The sequence below is a fragment of the Dipodomys spectabilis genome, unplaced genomic scaffold, assembly GCF_019054845.1.
Source record: "Dipodomys spectabilis isolate Male_0828 unplaced genomic scaffold, ASM1905484v1 ptg000260l, whole genome shotgun sequence".
Taxonomy (NCBI): domain Eukaryota; kingdom Metazoa; phylum Chordata; class Mammalia; order Rodentia; family Heteromyidae; genus Dipodomys; species Dipodomys spectabilis.
In genome coordinates this window covers 1671578-1690595 of record NW_024870937.1, presented here as the reverse complement: position 1 = coordinate 1690595, position 19018 = coordinate 1671578, and the positions used below count along the sequence as shown (strand labels likewise).

Below are 19018 nucleotides of genomic sequence, written 5' to 3'. Positions count from 1 at the left end.
GCTCCATCTGAGCAGGGAGCCCAAGCCCCTCTAGAAACTAATGGCAGCTGTGGAGGAGAGCAGAGTGCTTGTCACTATCTTCAGGTCTACAGGCTTGAGACTAGGCAAAGGTAAGCAGGGGTGGACAAATAGATTTGAGACCATTTGTTAACTATCATGAACACATTTAGCATCTTGCTCTGGGTTTGGCAGATAAGTTAGGTACTTCCCAAAGAGCTTGAAAGCAAGATTTTCTGACTACTTACTTTGTAGTTTTAGAATATGAATATTAGCACTGGAAGACTACTGAGAGATTGCAGACTGCACTGATACTTTCTTAAATCAACAGGAGAAAAGCCCCATTTAGAATGTATACTGTTTTGAATGACAAAGCAGGATGAGCACACAAGTGGATGCTGTTTGGGGTGCTAGGACGCAATGCAGGCCATCACCCATGCTAAGCAAGTGCTCTACGCTCAGTTACACTCTAGCCTTATTTATGAAAAATTTTTTTGAGAAAAAAATACGAGCTAGAGATGTAGCTTAGTGATAGAGTGCTTGCTTAGCATGCATGAAACTGAATTTGACCTTCAGCACCACCAAAACCAAACCCAACCCTTCTTAACTAACTACAAATGGTAAGTGCAAAATATTCCTACAGTCAAGCCCACCAGAGCTCACGGTGGAGCAGCTGACCTCCTGCTTTGCTGCAGTTGTCCAAGGACAACTCAATGACTCGTGTCCTTTGTGAGCAGACTGTTTACTTGATGGCCCTGTAAACATTAGAGGTCATGCAGGCCTACTGAATGTTATATACTTTGTAAGACTATGTAAAGAAAGCAAATTTCAGTCTATGAAGTATCCTACTATTTCTAGATAAGTTGTTTCTGAGCATGAACAGGTGAGTGTAAACACTGTGCATTATATTATCCCTTTCATGCCGTTCCAAAATAACAAACTTTCTTTTTTTTTTTGGGGGGGGGGGTCCAGTCGTGGGGCTTGAACTCTGGGCCTGGGCGCTGTCCCTCAGTTCTTCAGCTCAAGGCTAGCACTCTACTACCTGAGCCACAGTGCCACTTCCGGCTTTTTTTCTTTTTGCTTATGTGGTGCTGAGGAATCGAACCCAGGGCCTCAGGCATGTAAGGCAAGCGCTCTACCACTGAGCCACCTTCCCAGCCCCGAAAATAACAAACTTTCCTAAAGCTATCTATGCTACAGTTACAAAGGGCTATTTATGATCACATAAAGTCTAAAGTAGGTAACAATGTCCTGGCACTGTTAAAACAGACAAGCAAACAAAGACTAGCAAACAAAGGCAATGTCTCAATTCTTGGTTTGCCATTCTTTCCTTACCAGCTCAAGTCCAGAAGACATATACTCATAAAACAAGAAAGGAGTGGAGAGTTGAATAATGAATCTTCAAAAAGCAATTCTATTCTCAAGGGAACACCTTCATTTAACCATTTGCTTACAATTTTAAATGCACTTGTATTTAATCATTACACAGTGCTAAGAAAATGTTTTTAAACCTATACTCATTGATGAATCTTCAAACATTTAGAAAAGTAACAACACTGAATCTACCTAATAAGTTTGGGATGGAAATTTGAGATGCAATAAGTTACTTAGGAGTTTAACTCTTCATAGCATCATAATTTCCTACAGCTACAGTTAATTTTCTGCCAATAAAAATTTGGCAATTTATGCTGCTTCCTTTACGTTTGATAGCCGTTTCTGACAACATTCCTCATGAAGGGATCTAGGCAACATTTACTTTACTGGGGTAGTCTGCCATGTCTTAGATAGCATCTATTAACCTAAAAATAGCAAGATTCTAAAGTCTAGTTTCTAAAAAGCCTAGAGCAATTATAAGCTGAAATTGTAAGTTGTGGGCAACTTATTATTCCAGAAAGAGGCACAAAAGAGGTATTCCTCTTTTTATTGATTTAATTACTTATATTTTGATTTGTAAAATCAAAAGTATTTGCAATATTTAAATACTGTCCAAACTTGTGTTTTATTGATATATCTGAGCTTTACAATATTATCACAAAATAACTATAAACAGAATCTTTAGATAAAGAGACAAACAGGAAATCTACATATATTAGCCACGTTAAAAGCATGCAAAGGATCCAATGAAGACACTAAATTAATAATATAATGGTATTTAATTTATCCATTATAAGTTCTTCACATTCTATCATAAAAAATACTACTTAAGCCCATCAATTTGAAATTTGGCAAATGGAAGTTGATTTCTGACATTATATGTATGATATACCCTTTGCATTTATATGGTTAACTTTACTAATTGTGTCACAGCACATTTAGAGAAATTTGGAATCAGTATAAATTTACCACTATACTGCAGTAAACAATAGTTGTAAGTGCATTCTCCTAATTTGCTCTGTGAACTTATAAAGCATTAATGAATTAACAACAAAGGTCACTGAGGACCAAGATTCCTTAAAATTCACATTAACTTCTCCCATGAAAAACTTTAAATATAACTCTAATAAAAAAATAAGAGTTCTCAAGGCAAACTTGCAGCATAATTTACAGAAGCATATTTAGATAGAAGATTTCATAACCAGGCTAATCCTAAAAAATACACATAACTAATCTTTTTTTTTTTATGTTGGTATTAAAATACAATGACCTCAGAAACAGAGTGAAATGCTATCAGAAGTCCCAAAGCAGAAGGGACAACCCAGACAAAGAGATTGAAAATAACTCTTTATTCACATATTTTAATAGGTCCAGATTAAAATTAAGGAGAGAGAAGCACAGTTCATATTGATGTTTTCTGTTTGTTTGCCACTTTAACTCTGAGTGAGTATGGACTACACCAGAGATGTCACAAGATAATTTTGGAACTCTTGTGGCCACTTTCAGGATTATCACCCTGAATCTGCAGAAAGGAGGAGAATCATCTCCACAAAGTACTACTGCCCTTTAACAAGTAGATGAGTCCATTGTGGAGAGTGTCAAGATGCTCCTGTCGTTGGTATAGAAAGGATCCGATGCACTCCATGATCTAAAGCAACAATAAGAAAAAAATTTGGCTCACCAAGACCTATGTTTAAATTGAGAGAGAGAGAAAAAAAAAAACACTCAAACTGACTTTAAACTTAGGACCAAAATGAAATTTGAATTTTAAAATAATCAGTGATGGATGTGTTTTTAAAAACTAGGGTTCTTTGGATTAGCACTGAGTATTCATCTATTTGTACAATACAAAAATGGGGAAAGTTAGGCTCTAATCATTATATAACACTAGCCAAAATTCAGAAGTCATTAGTATTAAAACAACTTCTATATGAAGTATGAGATGCTTAAAAATCTAATAATTTAATGAGTGTTTAAGTTATTAAGAATTGTATGGATTCAGTTTTACAGAAAAGCAACTAGGTCATATTTTTGACATAATAGGAAAAAATAATACCCAAATTCCCACTTACCAAAAGCCTTGGAATAAAATAGTAGTATGTTCATATTACTGGCAACTTCTTCTCAGCTACTCATTCTACACTAAAGATTTCAGGCTAGTTAGCTTCAATGTAGTAAATAAAGTTTATTTAAAAGATATCAAAGCCGGGCACCAGTGGCTCACACCTGTAATCCTAGCTACTCAGGGAGCTGAGATGTGAGGACTGCAGTTCAAAGCTAGCCTGGGCAGGAAACCACCAGAAAACTGGAAGTGGTGCTGTGGCTCAAGTGTTAGACTGCTGAAGAGCTCAGGGACAGCGCCCAGGCCCAGAGTTCAGGCCCCAAGACCAAAAAGAAAAAATCAAAGACATCTGCCAGTAACAAAGAAAAAATAAAAACAACCCTTTTCTGGTCTGGAAAAGTTACCTACCATCTGAATAATATGGCATGTAAGCAATTTAATCTGTTGCTATATACTTAAACTAGCCAGAGTAAATTTAAAGTAACTCAAGACCAAAAGTAGCCAGATAATGTTATAACAGACTGTCCTATTTTAAGGATGACACTATCAGGACCACCAAACAAAGGTAGCTTTTTGTGGTGTGTGTGTGTGTGTGTGTGTGTGTGTGGAGGGGGTCAGTCATGGGGCCTGAAATCTGGGCCTGGGCGCTGTCCCTCAGCTCTTCAGCCCAAGGTGCAAAGGTAGCTTTTTGCGGTGTGTGTGTGTGTGTGTGTGTGTGTGTGTGTGTGTGTGTGTGTGTGTGTGTGTGTAGGGGGTCAGTCTGGGCCTGGGCGCTGTCCCTCAGCTCTTCAGCCCAAGGTGCAAAGGTAGCTTTTTGCGGTGTGTGTGTGTGTGTGTGTGTGTGTGTGTGTGTGTGTGTGTGTGTGTGTGTGTGTGTGTGTGTGTGTGTGTGTGTGTGTGTGTGTGTGTGTGTGTGTGTGTGTGTGTGTGTGTGTGTGTGTGTGTGTGTGTGTGTGTGTGTGTGTGTGTGTGTGTAGGGGGTCAGTCATGGGGCCTGAAATCTGGGCCTGGGCGCTGTCCCTCAGCTCTTCAGCCCAAGGTGAGTGCTCTATCACTTGAGCCACTGTGCCACTTCCGGCTTTTTCTGTTATGTGGTACTGAGGAATCGAACCCAGGGCCTCATGCATGCAAGGCAAGCACTCTACCACTGAGCCATCTTCCCAGCCCCAAAAGTAACCTTTTTGATGAGACTAAAAACATTTAACAATCAATACTGTTGTTTTTGTTTTTTCAATGCCATTACTGGGGCTTAAAGTCAGGGTCTGGTGCTCTTGCTGGGAGTTTTTCATTTTTTATATAACATGTCAGGGTTCCCACTTCTCCTAAACAGGGACATAAGAGGAAGAAATTGGTATTCAAGTTGGCCCCAAGTCACCAGTAGTCAGTATTTTGTTCCCTAGAGACTCACTCTGCATGCAGTTCAAGTTTATATTAATGATTAAGTAAGCACAATCACAATGAAGTTTGGAATCTCAAACTTTTGCAAAGTTGTGCAAACAGAAAACAAGCAGCGACTATACCAGTCAGCATTTCCAGAAAAGCTTGAAAAAGCTTGAGCAACATCTACCTTAGATTTGGAAAGGGCTCACTCACCACTCAGATCTGTGTCTGCTACATATTAGGCTTTCAGTATGTGCAGAAAAAAAGTGAATCAAAATAAGAATCTGAGGATTTTTTACAGGGTATTTATGAGAGGAAGAGTTTAAACTGAAACTGTCTACACCCCAATTATCTGGAGTCTAGTGTCCAATTCCAAAGTGCTAATAATATATATATATATATATATATATATATAGTTTTTTCTTCTTTATAGTAATTGTTTAGATAGAGGAAATCTGATCAAATAAGGTTTCCTTCATTAAAAAATCCTTTTAAGAATCATTTACCTTAAATACCCCTTTGATGGGTGGGAGGGGTGACTCAAGTGGTAAAGCACCTGTCTAGCCCAGCATAAGGCTCTGAGTTCAAACTCAGTACTACCAAAGAACCTGATCTATATATTATTAACTCCTTTCTTTTTCCTGTTTTCCTTTTGGCATGGGGGCTTGGACATAAGGCCTTGCACATGCTAGGCAAGCACTCTACTTGTGAGTTACTCCTCCAGCCTTTTTGAGACAGAATCACTAAGTTGTCCAGCCTGGTCTTGAACCAGGCTGCAATCTCCCTGAGTAGCTGAGGTTACAGGTTTATGACCATCTTACCTCTTTTAAAAGGTATAGAAAGCAATTCATTGCTGAAATACAACTCTTTAGAATATGGTTTACGGTGCTCTCTTTGCAAATACCAGAGTTTGTTCCATGGCATACTCCTCTGGCAACCAATGAATAAAATGTAACTAAAATTTTTATGTCTGGATGGCAAAATTTACTCATCATTTGAAAACACAGTTACATTTCTCAAGTACTGCTCCTTGATATTACATTTAATACGTCAATGGAGCAGTTAGCTCAGGGCTTCTATATCTTGCGTCTATATCTTGTAGTGGAGGTCTCAGCTTTGCTCTATTCTTTAAATTAGACATAAAAAAACATTGGGTAGAAGGTGTTCCAAAATCAAAATGGCAAACATATTTCACAACATAGCTATACGTAGAAAAAACTTGCACATATCTAATGACTACAATGTTGAAGGACCTGCGACAGCTGTCATACAGCCCTTTGGAAAGCACCAGGTAGCTCTATGCCTTGTAGGATCTTATCCCCTAGAGAAAGTTAGATCTGAAAAGACTTTTTAGATTATTTCTCTGAGGAAGAAAATCACAATAGTAAACAATAATACATCCTGACATACTGGGAAACTCTGGAAAGGCATATATATTCTGCCAAATATGACCATTATTAAGTTAAACATTCGATTAGAAAAGAACCTTAGAAAAGAATATGATACATTTTTGAGTGAATATAAGTATAGATAGTAACAGTCACCTTTTGAGAGAACACATCAAAATAAATCCAATAACCCTTGGGACAGGTTAAAAGGGATAATGAAGCAGAAAAATGGCTGCATGAAGAACTGGACAACTGATATAGGAAAGCAGATATGTGTGTGTATAATGCAGAATTTTTGGCTCATTTAAAATTAAAAATCATTAGCAAAGATGTATATTATGAATTTCTCTTGAAGTAGAAATTAAAATTATATACAAGTTCAACTTGTATATTATTCTGCTTCCAAATTTGTCTCTGTGCAGTAAAACCATGTTAATAAGTCCCAACAAATTTAACTGTTCATAATAATGTTTATGCAGGATGGGATTACTGCATAATTATATCAGAGAATTAAAGAAATATTTTGGATTACAGGTTGTGATTAAATTAGAATGGGAATTGAAATTATAGGTATTATATTAACAAAGAAATGTGATACGTCAATTCAACTCTTCCATAAAGACATGGCAGAGTGAAAAGTAGAAGTGAACAGTTAGAAAGCTCATCAGTGAAAGTTATTGGAATTTTACAATACATGAATGGTACCATAAGTCATAACTTTAAAAACACAAAGCTAAAGAAGTTTTAAACATTCTCTTATCAATAGGTAAAAACAGTGCCTCCCCACCCTTTATTCACTGCTCGTGCAGAAGGAACAGTATCCATGTAGCACAGTTAAAGTCAGCATCTATCAGTGGTACACTGCTGCTCTAATTTTGGGATATATTTGACTAAAGAATACCAAAAGTAGAAAAAGCTATTATCTATTCTTTAATATCCCTCAATAATGATTCACAATTTGGGTAAATATAAAGAAATAAATCCACCTCACTTTTTAAATGAATTTTAGATGGCATTTACCAAAACATGGTATTTCTTTTGTTATTTAAGCTGCGATAAATGTAATCAAGAAACAGATCTAGGAGGGAACAAAAATGCTAAGACTATTCTGATCAATAATTTAAATAATACTTAAAATTTGTAGGTCAAGTCGTGTTCTAACTTACAAATTTTTATTCAGACACTAAATACCAAATAAAAAACTTAAAAATCACATTATAGACATCTTTAAGATGGGGGAAGGAACAAAAATACAGTCTGTGTTTAATTTTGAATGACTAACTATAAAATACACATGAGGAATAAGAAAAGCAAAAACTTGACTTCCCTATATATGGAAAATGTTTTGTAAAGACAAAGAAAACAGTAGGAAATGAAACAGTATAGTTATAATAAAAAAGTTATACAAACCAAGAAAGAATACCATTTATACACTCCTATTCACCATATTTTAGGAAAAAAAAATGTAAGACAGAATAAATTCTTTATTCAATGGGTGAAGAGTGTCTTCAAAGATGCTTTCTCTTGCTTTGTGAGTGGAAGATCCCTACCACAAAGCCATGAAGTGAAATCTACCATCAAAGTGTGCTGTGCTAATGACTAGTAGACTCTCTCTCCATTGGAACAATCATCTGCTCATTTACTGGGTAGCCAAAGCTGCAGGTTCATCCTGTTCAATTTACAGGATATTCATCTGCAGCAAAGGCTACTTAAAGAAATGTCACACCTGCTGATGTGGGCAGGACTACATCTTCCTATAACTCGTTCCAGCATTCTTCTAACAGATGCGCATGCTGTTTCTCCTTCTGGGAAACAGCACATGGAGTCCAAGCACTTGATACTTGAATTTGTTTCAGTAATCTGGAGGAGTAGAAGGAAAGGGAAAAAAATGAGCTATTTATAGGTTTGTACTCACCCGAACACTAAAGCAATGTACAAAACACCAATTAAAACACAAGGAAATGTATATAAATGAACATGTTTTTCCTATAATATGGAAAGGAATGAAAAACTTTAGCAGGTTATAATCTTATAAAATATTAAGGCTTTTGTTTCTAATTATAAGGCTAGCAAATAATTATATAAACGCGAGTAGCCATTTAAAGCTACAAGGATTTAAATTTTTTTAGTATTTTAGTAATTTATTATGGTCAAACTGGTTTGACTCAACCACTCAGAAACATAGTGAATTCTTTCTTCTTGGGGCTTTTATTCAGGTGAAATGTTGCTGCAACCACAATAACACATGTCCAGCAGTTGTGAATGGTGGAGTTAAGAAACACCTTGAAGGCTGGTCAGTAACAGCCAGGCAGGACCTACACCCAGGTAGGTCTAGGTTGCTCCTCAATATGAATGGAAATAATAACAGTAGCAAACACTTAAGTGGTACAACTATAAGCCAGTTCTAAGCACTTTACAAGGACCTACTCCACAATCATCTTTGAAGAAAGTATTCATTCCTATAAGCAGTTTATTCTGATTTTAACAATAAGCGGGAGGCACATGGACTGAAATTTATTAAACAATAAGTAGTAATATTAAGATTTAATTAAGATCTCATTCACCAGTTTCTCAAATATGCAAATTTATTTAGGTATAAATATCCCTAATCCATTCCATACTATTAACAGTTTTAATTATTAATTTGAAAAACAAATGATCTGACCACATACTGAATGAATCCCAACCTGTTTTTGCTAGAGCTAAATTTCTGAGTTGTCATTTAAAAAAAAATTGAAATTCACTTCCATTTACATACATGACACCTTACACAACAAATCTTCTAAAGATCAGAGGACAGAAGAATAAAAGTAAACTCAGTAGAGGGTTTACTTCTGCAAGGTTGGGAATCAGCATGTGGTGGCACAGCAACGCAGGACATTTGTGGAGACAACTGCAATGGACAGAAGATGGATGCGACAGATGCTGGAGGGTGTAGACAACCTGGCATTCTGAGTGTAAGCAACTGGTAAGATCCTGCAAGGTCTATGCTTGGAGTGCTCCTGGCACAACACTGAATATCAACACCGAATTTACCTCTTGTTTGGCAATTGCCTGGCTATACTAATGTCCTAAAGATCTGTCCTATGAAAAGAGCTAAACCTTATTTATTCTTTTATTAAAACACCTTTTGTTTAGGATTGTTTCTCTCCCCATCCTCCTCCCTTCTCTTCCTCCCTCCCTTCCTTTAATAATAATTCAGGGCTTGCTTCTTTCTTGCTAAGAAGGCATTCTACCATTTAAGCTATGCTCTAACCCTCTTTGCTCTGGCTTTTCTTGGGCAGCCAGTTATCCTCTTCATACTTCCTGCATAGCTGGGATGACAGATACAAACACCACCATGTCCAGATTTTCTGTTGAGATGGGGTTTGGCTAATTTACTGCCTGAGCTGGCCTCAGACTGCAATCATCTCTCTCATTCACCTGAGTAACTGGGACTACTAGTATGAACCTGTTTATGGTGCTGTTTCTCAAACACTGTTTTGTGAGATGTTTGTAGACTTTTTTTTTTTAAGGTTCTATGGCCAACTAAGCTCGGCAAACACTAATTCAACCTAGTTCTAAACAGACTTTTGAAGTAAAAGACTGTCAACAAGTCAGGATAGTCTTCTCTTTGAAGATAGTCTTCTTCAAAGAGAAGACTATCCTAATTCAACAACCTGTGCTTTCAGTAACTGCTCCTTCCTCATGAAAAAGGAAATACTAACAAACACCAGAAGGAACATTAATTTCACAGAAAGAGTTTGGGAGATAGTGGTTTAGGAAGGAAACCGTTTTCTGTTTTGTCTTTGGGTCCCTGGGCTGCAGTTTCAATTTGCTTCCACAGGAGGGCTCCAGTGCTGCCATATGCTCAAAGAATACAGCACACACTTTACTCCCTGAAGGTTGTCCTCTAGCTCCCTGCTTCCTCCCGGCTCTCCTTTCATGTAGTCTGCACATCAGCCAATTAGATATGTCAGAGTTGTCACCATAGGGTCAAAATACTAATCCATACCACAATTTACTTTAAATTTCTTCATCTTCAGGAAACTCCCTACACCTTTCCTATCATGAGTAATTTTCCTTATGGCTTCTATTCTACTCACTAGCATCACTTAAAGTCAACTCATGTTTTCTAAGCAAGGTTCTGTGCCAGGGGAGAGCAACCCTGTCCACAATCTGGTGAGGTAAAAATAATGAAAAAAAGTAGAAGAAAAGGTAAGTCAGCTGCAAATAATAATTGCAGTTATATTAATGGAGTGATTAGGTATGTGTCAGTTACTAAGCTAGAAGCTTCTCAAGATGATTTCATTTAAATCTATAAGTCAGAATAGGTACTATAATCATCCCACTTCAGGTGAAGAGAGGTCAAGCAGGAGCTTGGATTTGTTTTCTTCCATTCTAGAACCCCAACTCTTGCCAAGTGCCTATGTTGCCTTTTTAAAACTGTAGTGTGGGAGGGAAGAATGGTGGGGGAAAAAACAAACGAGGAGGTAATAATGCTTGATAGGAAATGTACTTATTACCTTATTCATGTAAGTGTAACCCCTCTGTACAGTATTTTTACAACAAAAATATATTAAACAACAACAACAAAAAACTGTGGTGTGAAGCAGATTACTCAGAAAAGAAGGCTGGAACCTAGATGTTACTAGGAAGAAAGCATGGAGGATCTGATGAAAAATGGCATTTGAAATGTACCTTGGAGTACGGGTGGGGTTTCAATAGCTGAAGGTGTGAGACAAGGCCTTACAGGGTGATAGGAGGATAGCTGTGATTGGACAGAAGTATGGAGTCAGCAGAAGCATGACTGAAGAGTACGGAGCAGTTACTACTACTGACCCCATATAAAGTGACCAGGGTGACTGGAAGTAAGCCCCCGGGCCCAGTGGTAACCTGTGAGTACACTGTGACTGCCCATAAAACTGTCCGCTCTGTCAGAGTTAGTTTAGAATGTCTTAGAGAAATTTTATAACTGTGGAATGCACTAGTAATTTTTAAATTGGGGATGATTTTATTATATTCATTTTTTATTATATTCATAAAAGTACTGGTACCTGAGGGATAGGAAATTAAGAACAAGAGAACAACAAACTGGTCCTTTCGCACATTCGTTTGGGAGTACTGAACTAAAGCAGTAACTAGAGAGCAAAAGGTCTTAGTTGAGTAGCATGGGCTTTGCTCACAGCTGGTATTAAGCAGCTTCCTTTTAAGGACTCACTGAAGATGACATCCACAGGGTCATAATGAGTGTCATATGTGCAGAGTGCTGCTTTGGTTTAGATCTGATGTTAGGTAGTTATCTTCAAAGGGAAAAGAAGGAAGTGACTTCAGAAATAATAAATACTACCTGACTTGTTTTCAAAGGGATAAGTGCCAACGGGTTGTGGGAAAATCTGACTAGGATAGAATCTGGGATAAAGAATAATTTATCACTCTCAAGAAAGATTCATAAGACATTTAGAATAGACACACAAAACATGTGAAAGACAAAATGGAAAAGAACTAAGCCAAAATGAGAAATGGCAAAGATGGAAATGTTAGGTTAGTTCTCCCATGGCATGTCCCAAGCGTGAGAACACAGCAAACGAGTCCCCTGGAAGGTTCAGTGCAGTACTACCTAGTACATGCAACAACTGTCCTGCTGGCTGCAAGCCTCAGCTAGCAGGTGCCTACTGTCCTCCCTTCTGTGCTGGCTTTCAGCAAATTCATATGCTGAGCCGACTGAACCCTTATCTTCTTCCATCTAGAAGAACAGAAAAGCAACAAGTCTCATGTTACAGAATGATCTTCTCGCGTATATATAGGTTTAGAATTAAAACAGTAAGTTGGGTCTCAATCTGAGGCACAAATGATTACCCTATAACACATTTACTTTCGCAAAACAGGGCTCACAGAAGCTTAGGAGAAACACCATCCAGCAAACAAAGCTATCACTTCCGGGTGTACAAAGCTCTCACTTCACATACAATCTAGTTAAAACTAAGTTTCCTTTAGTAAAGTGCAATTTCTTCTTTAAATTAATTGCCACCAATATTTCAGGTTTTTCTTGGCAAGTGGTATCTCTAATTTCTCAACTGTCATGTTATGTCAGACATGTAAATGACGGGTTTGACGTGAATGTTAACAAAATATTTTTCCTCTCTACATTGTGTGTGTGTGTGTGTGTGTGTGTGTGTGTGTGTGTGTGTGTGTGTGTGTGTGTGTGTGTGTGTGTGTGTGTGTGTGTGTGTGTGTGTGTGTGTGTGGTGTGTGTGTGTGTTAGTTGGTTCTAGGGCTTTTTGCTCAAGGCTTTACCACTTGAGCCACAGCTCTACTGTTTTTCTGCTCGTTTGTTTTGTTAAATGGAGATGAGAGTCTCATGGACTTTTCCTGTCTTGTTGGTTGAAGAACAATCCTCAAATCTCAGCCTCCTGAACAGGATTACAGGGCCACTGTCACTTGGCCCTTAAACTATGTTTTTAGTGAAGGGTCAACTATTTCATATGAATTTCAGTTCTCTTTAAAAAATGTTAGAGGCCTTATAAAGACATTTAATTGTAAAATGTACTGTAGATACCTTATAAATAATAAGAAATGTTTGCAATCAATAAAAGATACCTTGCCTCATCTCTGTGTTTTTCTGCTCTTAGGACTAATAACTATTTCTCTAAATACTATGGTATATTTTGTAAATAAATTCAGTATTTTCATGGTATTGAGAATAATCATCTCAGGGCCTTAGCGTATGTAGTTCTCTTATTACATAGTTTTTACCTTTTAATTAATTTAATTACCCTTTAATTGCTTTAATTTTTGGAAAGGGTCTTGATTTTTGCCTGGGGCTGACCACCAATCACAAATCTGTTGTGGTGTTCTCCTGTCAATCTAAATAAATTTTATTTTAATTCCTTGGTTTTAAGAATACAGTAAGTTTGTGTGAAGATAGCCTAGAAAATAAGAACAGAAAACGCTCCAAATGAGCTCCTTTAGTTAAAAGAATCTTAAGAGTTTATGTTAAAGGTTCTTAGGAAGTATCGACCTGATTAAAGGTGTGAAAGCTCAAACTACTATCTAGATAACTGTCCTTTGTCGTAAGAGTATACAGACTATATCAGAAGAGACATATGTGAACACTTGTTCTCCATACAGCTGTGTATAGATGCCTGCCTAGTAGACAATCAGTGCTTATGGGAGCAACTGCCATTTCTATCTGGCTTTTGGATAAACATTGCGCTTGTGTGTTTGCTTTTGTTTGTTGCTGATGGTGAGGAAGTTAATAGACCTCAATAAATTTAAAAAAATCTACTTCATAGGCCCAGAAAGGAGACTACATTGGGAATGTATTTGGTTAGGACACTTTGGGAGTAGCAAGAAGTGGCACTACCACTCAGATTGACAGCTGAGCTTTCTTCCCTTTGTGATATTACCTGACTGGGGAGTGGCTTCATGAAGACTACTTGTTATAATGATCCTTCAGAGATGAATGTTAAACAATATTATGGCACCTGGCATCTCAGATTTACGATCTAGTTTCCTCATTCTTTTTTATTTAAGCCAACATAATGTGAAAATATGATTTTATAACAATATGGTTAATCATAATGCAAAAGTTATCTTCATTTGACAAAATAATTGGCTATAGTGTACTTTAAATAATGAGCTCTTCTACTGCAGTAAAATTAAATAACTAGATGTTAAAAAATGTGATAGTCACGGTCTACAGGAAACCACCTATGTATTGTTATATACATCTGTGACTCAACTAAAGTGAAAGCAAATCCTCACAAATTTTTAGTTTTATTTTAAACATGAAATTTAGTTTACCACTTATGTACCCATTTGCATATTTCTTTGTGACTCATAATCATCATTCTGCTGGAATTTACGATATTTTTAAAAATCTTGAATCTAATATAACATCAAAAGGTCTGGTAAAATTTTAAAGCAGCTCAAAATTACAGATTCATACAACTATGTAAAGATTAGGTAGGACTTTGTCAAAGCCATTTCTCTCTGTCTCTCTCTGTCTCTCTGTCTCTCTCTAGGTCCAAGTATCTGCTGCTTTTGCTCATTGGCTAGTGCTTCATCAACTGAGCCATGTTGCCAATCTCTAAAACATTCATTTGATCAAGTGAACATAGATAAGATTAGAAACTTTCAGAATAAAAAATAATTAAAAAAATACAGGATTATTAATTAATTTATAAGATATTAAAAGGTATCAAAACAAATACATTTTGGCTATACTGCTTTTTTTCTTTAAGATGAAATGAAACTAAAAACATCATTTTGGTATGCTACTATCAAAAGATCTAGGACATCGGCTTTTATTCTTCTGTCAAGATACTTCTAGACTAGTGATTATTTGTGTGGAAACTGACAGAAATGATCTCTGTAGAGATAATGGTAAATATAAAATATATAAAACATACTGCTCAATTTATGGATGCAGGATATAGTAGAAAGGATAGTAAATGCTTAGCAACCATTACTGTGTAAAACACAAAGACACACAAAGTATTTACAACATAGATTAAGGCAAAGTAAAAAATGGGCAATTCTTACTTCCCAGTAACTACAACTTAAATTTTATGATGAATTTCTGTAGCTTTAGTTGCTCAACATGCAGATGCATTCTTAAGTATGAATAATATGACAAGCAGAAGCATTAGAATTGTGCTAGAAAAGATAATTAAGATTTAACAGTATATTACAAGGTACAGAGATCTCTGTCCTCGTATGTTCAATTTTCAGCTGAATTTTTTTCTCAAAGAAGATATATAAAAATCTAATTAGTTAGAGATAGAACTTGCTAACAAAAATTGCTCCATCTTCATTCATGCCTCTGCCCATCTTTTGGACATTGTTGAATTGACCTTTAGCATGCAGAAGTTAATGAGATTCTACTCCTACTCTACCTAAGTTTGCTCAGCTGATTCCTTGCCCTCGGCAAAGGCTGCAGTGCGATGAACTCGTCACTTAAAGCAACTGTGTTGGAGTACATCTATAAGTGGACAGAAAAGGGATGGGACACACAACAAGTCAGTGAGCTGTATTCATCACCTACGAGACAGACACAGGACAAGGTTTGTAAATACCAAACATCTACTCCCACAAAATAGGAAATATGCATGGTACATATACATGATTGACATTGGCAGGATACTGGTTTTGCCATTTAAAAGTTTATTATTCACTCTTAACATAGTGTTATTCTGGAGAAATGCAAAGCTTACAATAAATACTAACAGTTCTTTTGATTTTGTTGGCTATATTGAAGTAGTTATTAACTGCTTCAATGAACAATGAAGTAGTTAACAACTTCCTAGCTATTTCTCCAATATTTGGAATCAGAAGTAATGGTAGAGGCTGAGGGACAGTGCCCAGGACTAGAGTTCAGGTCCCAGGACCATATACATACATACATACATACATATATATATCTATATATATATATAATTTGGAAAAATATTTGGAGAGGGGATTGGAAGTAGAAAGATGGATGGGGTACATTGTATGCGTATATGGACATGTCAAAATGAAACCCCCTTGTACAACTAATTGATGCTTTTTTTTTTTGCCAGTTCTGGGCCTTGAACTCAGGGCCTGGGCACTGTCCCTGAGCTTCTTTTGCTCAAGTCTAACACACTACTACCTGGGCCAAAGCACTACTTCTGGCTTTTTCTGTTTATGTGGTACTGAGGAATCAAACCAGGGCTTCTTGCATGCTTAGGGAAGCACTCTACCACTAAGCCACATTCCCAGCCTTGATACTATTTTTTTTTTTAAAGATAGCTCAAAAGACTCATGAGAAAATGACTCTTTACTAGTGGGAACTTGTGAGCACAGTTGAGACGTTTGAAATAATTACCTTCAGAGTAAGAATGAAAAAGTCTCTATGACTATCAGGAATTTAGGTAGGGCTGAAACTTAAAGATGCCTGATAATGAGACAGAGGAAGTTTCTTCAATATATCATAAAATATCTTTTCAATTTGATTAAAAAATAATGAGTTTCCAGAAGAATATACTATTTTACTATATTTCCAAAGACAGCAATAAGATATGCAAACTTCTGATATAGATTTAAGCAATATATTACAGAAAAGAGAAGTGTTTGTCCATATTGACTCCTATACATATAGGCAGACAGAGTGAGCAGAAAGATTATGTATTTTTTCAGCCTCATTTGGAAATCAGTGTCACAGCGCAATACTCTTTTCTGTGTGATGGATCACATAACAGTATCAGGTGCTTCATATTCATTATCTCTTATATAATGTAAAGTAGTAATTATTATTTTCTTTTTACAGAGAAGAAATTGAGGCCTAGCAAAGTGACTGGATCAAGGATATATATCTTATAAATGATTGAAATGTTAAGCTTCACAGGCCTATGCTACTTCAAACGTGTATATTAGTTAGGATTAAATTACCAAAGAAGGCAAATGCTACAGAAATGTGGAATTATCAACTGAAATTTAAACCAATGCACTGCTTAGGAAACCTAATTCAAATGACTACATATTCACAGAGCACTTTTCTTTTTTGCAGAATGATTACACAATCACATTTTCAAAAGTTTAAAAAAATTTGCTTGGCATGAAGTAAAAATTTTAAAAAATATTGAGAATAATTTCAAATTCTGAAGAGCTAAATGGTTAATAAACTCAGCATTTACTAGTGAATAAATGCTGATGAGAATATACCAAATACTGTGTGGTACAGTTAAAAGGATAAATTCAAATATATTCCTGGCTCATGTGCCAGTCAAATATACAAAAAAGGCACATTCAAATAAGTAGTTATCATTTTTAAAAGGATCTACTCTAAACATTTTTTCATTTATTTCTCAATATGAAGGGAATGGAAGATATTTCTATCATAATTTTAATGAGGAAACAGGCTCGTTAAAGTGTCATCAAGAGGCAGCACTGGGATTTGAACTGAGATTTATCAGATCCCCAAAATCATATTCTTTTTTTCCTTTCTGTGCTAGTCCTGGAACTTGAACTCAGGGCCTGAGCACTGTCCCTGAACTTATTTTTACTTAAGGTTGGATTCTCCCACATGAACAACAGCTCTATTTCTGGGCCTTTTTTGGGGGTGAGGGGAAGGGGTGGGCGTTAACTGGAGATGATAGTTTCAGGGACTTTTCTGTCCTGGCTGGCTTCAAACTGTGATCTTCATATCTCAATCTCTTGAGTAGCTTGGATTACAGGTATAAGCCACCAATGTCCAGCTTCAACATATTCTTAAGCACTATGTAACAAATGATTAACTGTTGTATTTTTATTAGAAAATAGTTAATGAATATATATTTTAGAAATCATTCCATAAAAATTACTTAGTTTGAAGACTTTTTCACATTATTTTGTGAAAAACAATATGAAAAATTATACTCAAAATCGAATGTTTCTAAAGGTATTACTTTTTTTTGGGGGGGGGGGAGGGGTCCAGTCATGGGGCCTGAACTCTGGACCTGGGCACTGTTCCTCAGCTCTTCAGCTCAAGGCTAGCGCTCTACCACTTGAGCCACAGCGCCACTTCTGGCTTTTTTCTTTTTTCTTATGTGGTGCTGAGGAATCGAACCCAGGGCCTTAGGCATGCAAGGCAAGTGCTCTACCACTGAGCCACCTTCCCAGCTAAAGGTATTTCTTATAGTTAAATCAACCTGACAGAATACTGTATATTAAAATTTTACAATTCTCTGGACTTAATTTGAGAATTTGATCATTAAAAACCCAAATTCAGTTTAAAAAAATCAGTGAAAATAGAAATAAATAGAAACAACTTTAAACTATCATATTTAATAATTTTTATATTATTAAATGCATGATACAGAAATGTGCAGAGATAAATTATAATCAGTTATTTGTTACTAAAGAGACGCTAATAGAAAGATATTGAATATAAGAAACGTTTACCTGTGCCTTTTCAGTACTTGTAGGATGGAGCTGCCGGTCAAATACTTTCTTCACAACATCAAGAAGCAGACAAGTAACAACCATAAGGATTATGGAAAACCAAACAGACCCACTTGATAGGAGCTGAATAAATACAAAGTACATATTCTGGGAGCCCAAAAATGGCCTGCAAAGAAAGATAGCGTGCTTTATAAAACTGAAAAGTAATAAGTGTGATGTCACATGCCTATAATCCCAGCAATCTGGAGGCTGAGGCAGAACAGTCTCAAGTTTGCGGCCTAGGAAACAGAGTAAGATCCTATCTCAAAAAGAAAGAAATGAACAGTGAAAATGAAAGACAAATCAAGACATGAAAAAACATGTATTTCAAGGAATATTTAAGAGTACTACAGGAAGAGGTTCAAAATTGAAATTGGTAAAACTTAATAGATATTACACACACACACACACACACACACACCCCTAGCCAGGTGTGCCTGTCTTTAATCCTAGCTACTCAGGAAGCTGAAACACACACACACACACACACACACACACACACACACACACACACACACACACCCCTAGCCAGGTGTGCCTGTCTTTAAACACACACACACACACACACACACACACACACACACACACACACACACACACACATACACACACCCCTAGCCAGGTGTGCCTGTCTTTAATCCTAGCTACTCAGGAAGCTGAAACACACACACACACACACACACACACACACACACCCCTAGCCAGGTGTGCCTGTCTTTAAACACACACACACACACACACACACACACACACACACACACACACACACACCCCTAGCCAGGTGTGCCTGTCTTTAATCCTAGCTACTCAGGAAGCTGAAACACACACACACACACACACACACACACACACACACACACAAACCCCTAGCCAGGTGTGCCTGTCTTTAATC

The 19018-nt window shown here is 36.8% G+C and overlaps 1 protein-coding gene across 3 annotated transcripts in view; it reads right to left on the bottom strand.

The window, feature by feature from the left end:
* Positions 1-2300: 2300 nt before the first annotated feature.
* The window catches only part of Atp11b (ATPase phospholipid transporting 11B (putative)), a 113317-nt gene continuing 96599 nt past the window's right edge, over positions 2301-19018 (bottom strand). The window contains exons 28-31 of one of the 3 annotated variants that reach the window (XM_042699619.1): positions 18088-18253; positions 15081-15166; positions 7928-8061; positions 2932-3019 (exon numbers count right to left, since the gene is read on the bottom strand). In XM_042699619.1, coding sequence (XP_042555553.1) covers positions 7956-8061; positions 15081-15166; positions 18088-18253 — 358 coding nt within the window. In that variant the 3' untranslated portion in view covers positions 2932-3019; positions 7928-7955. Of the gene's footprint in view, positions 3020-7356; positions 8062-15080; positions 15167-18087; positions 18254-19018 lie in introns of those variants that run through there. The other 2 variants (XM_042699618.1, XM_042699620.1) reach the window with 2 other exon arrangements.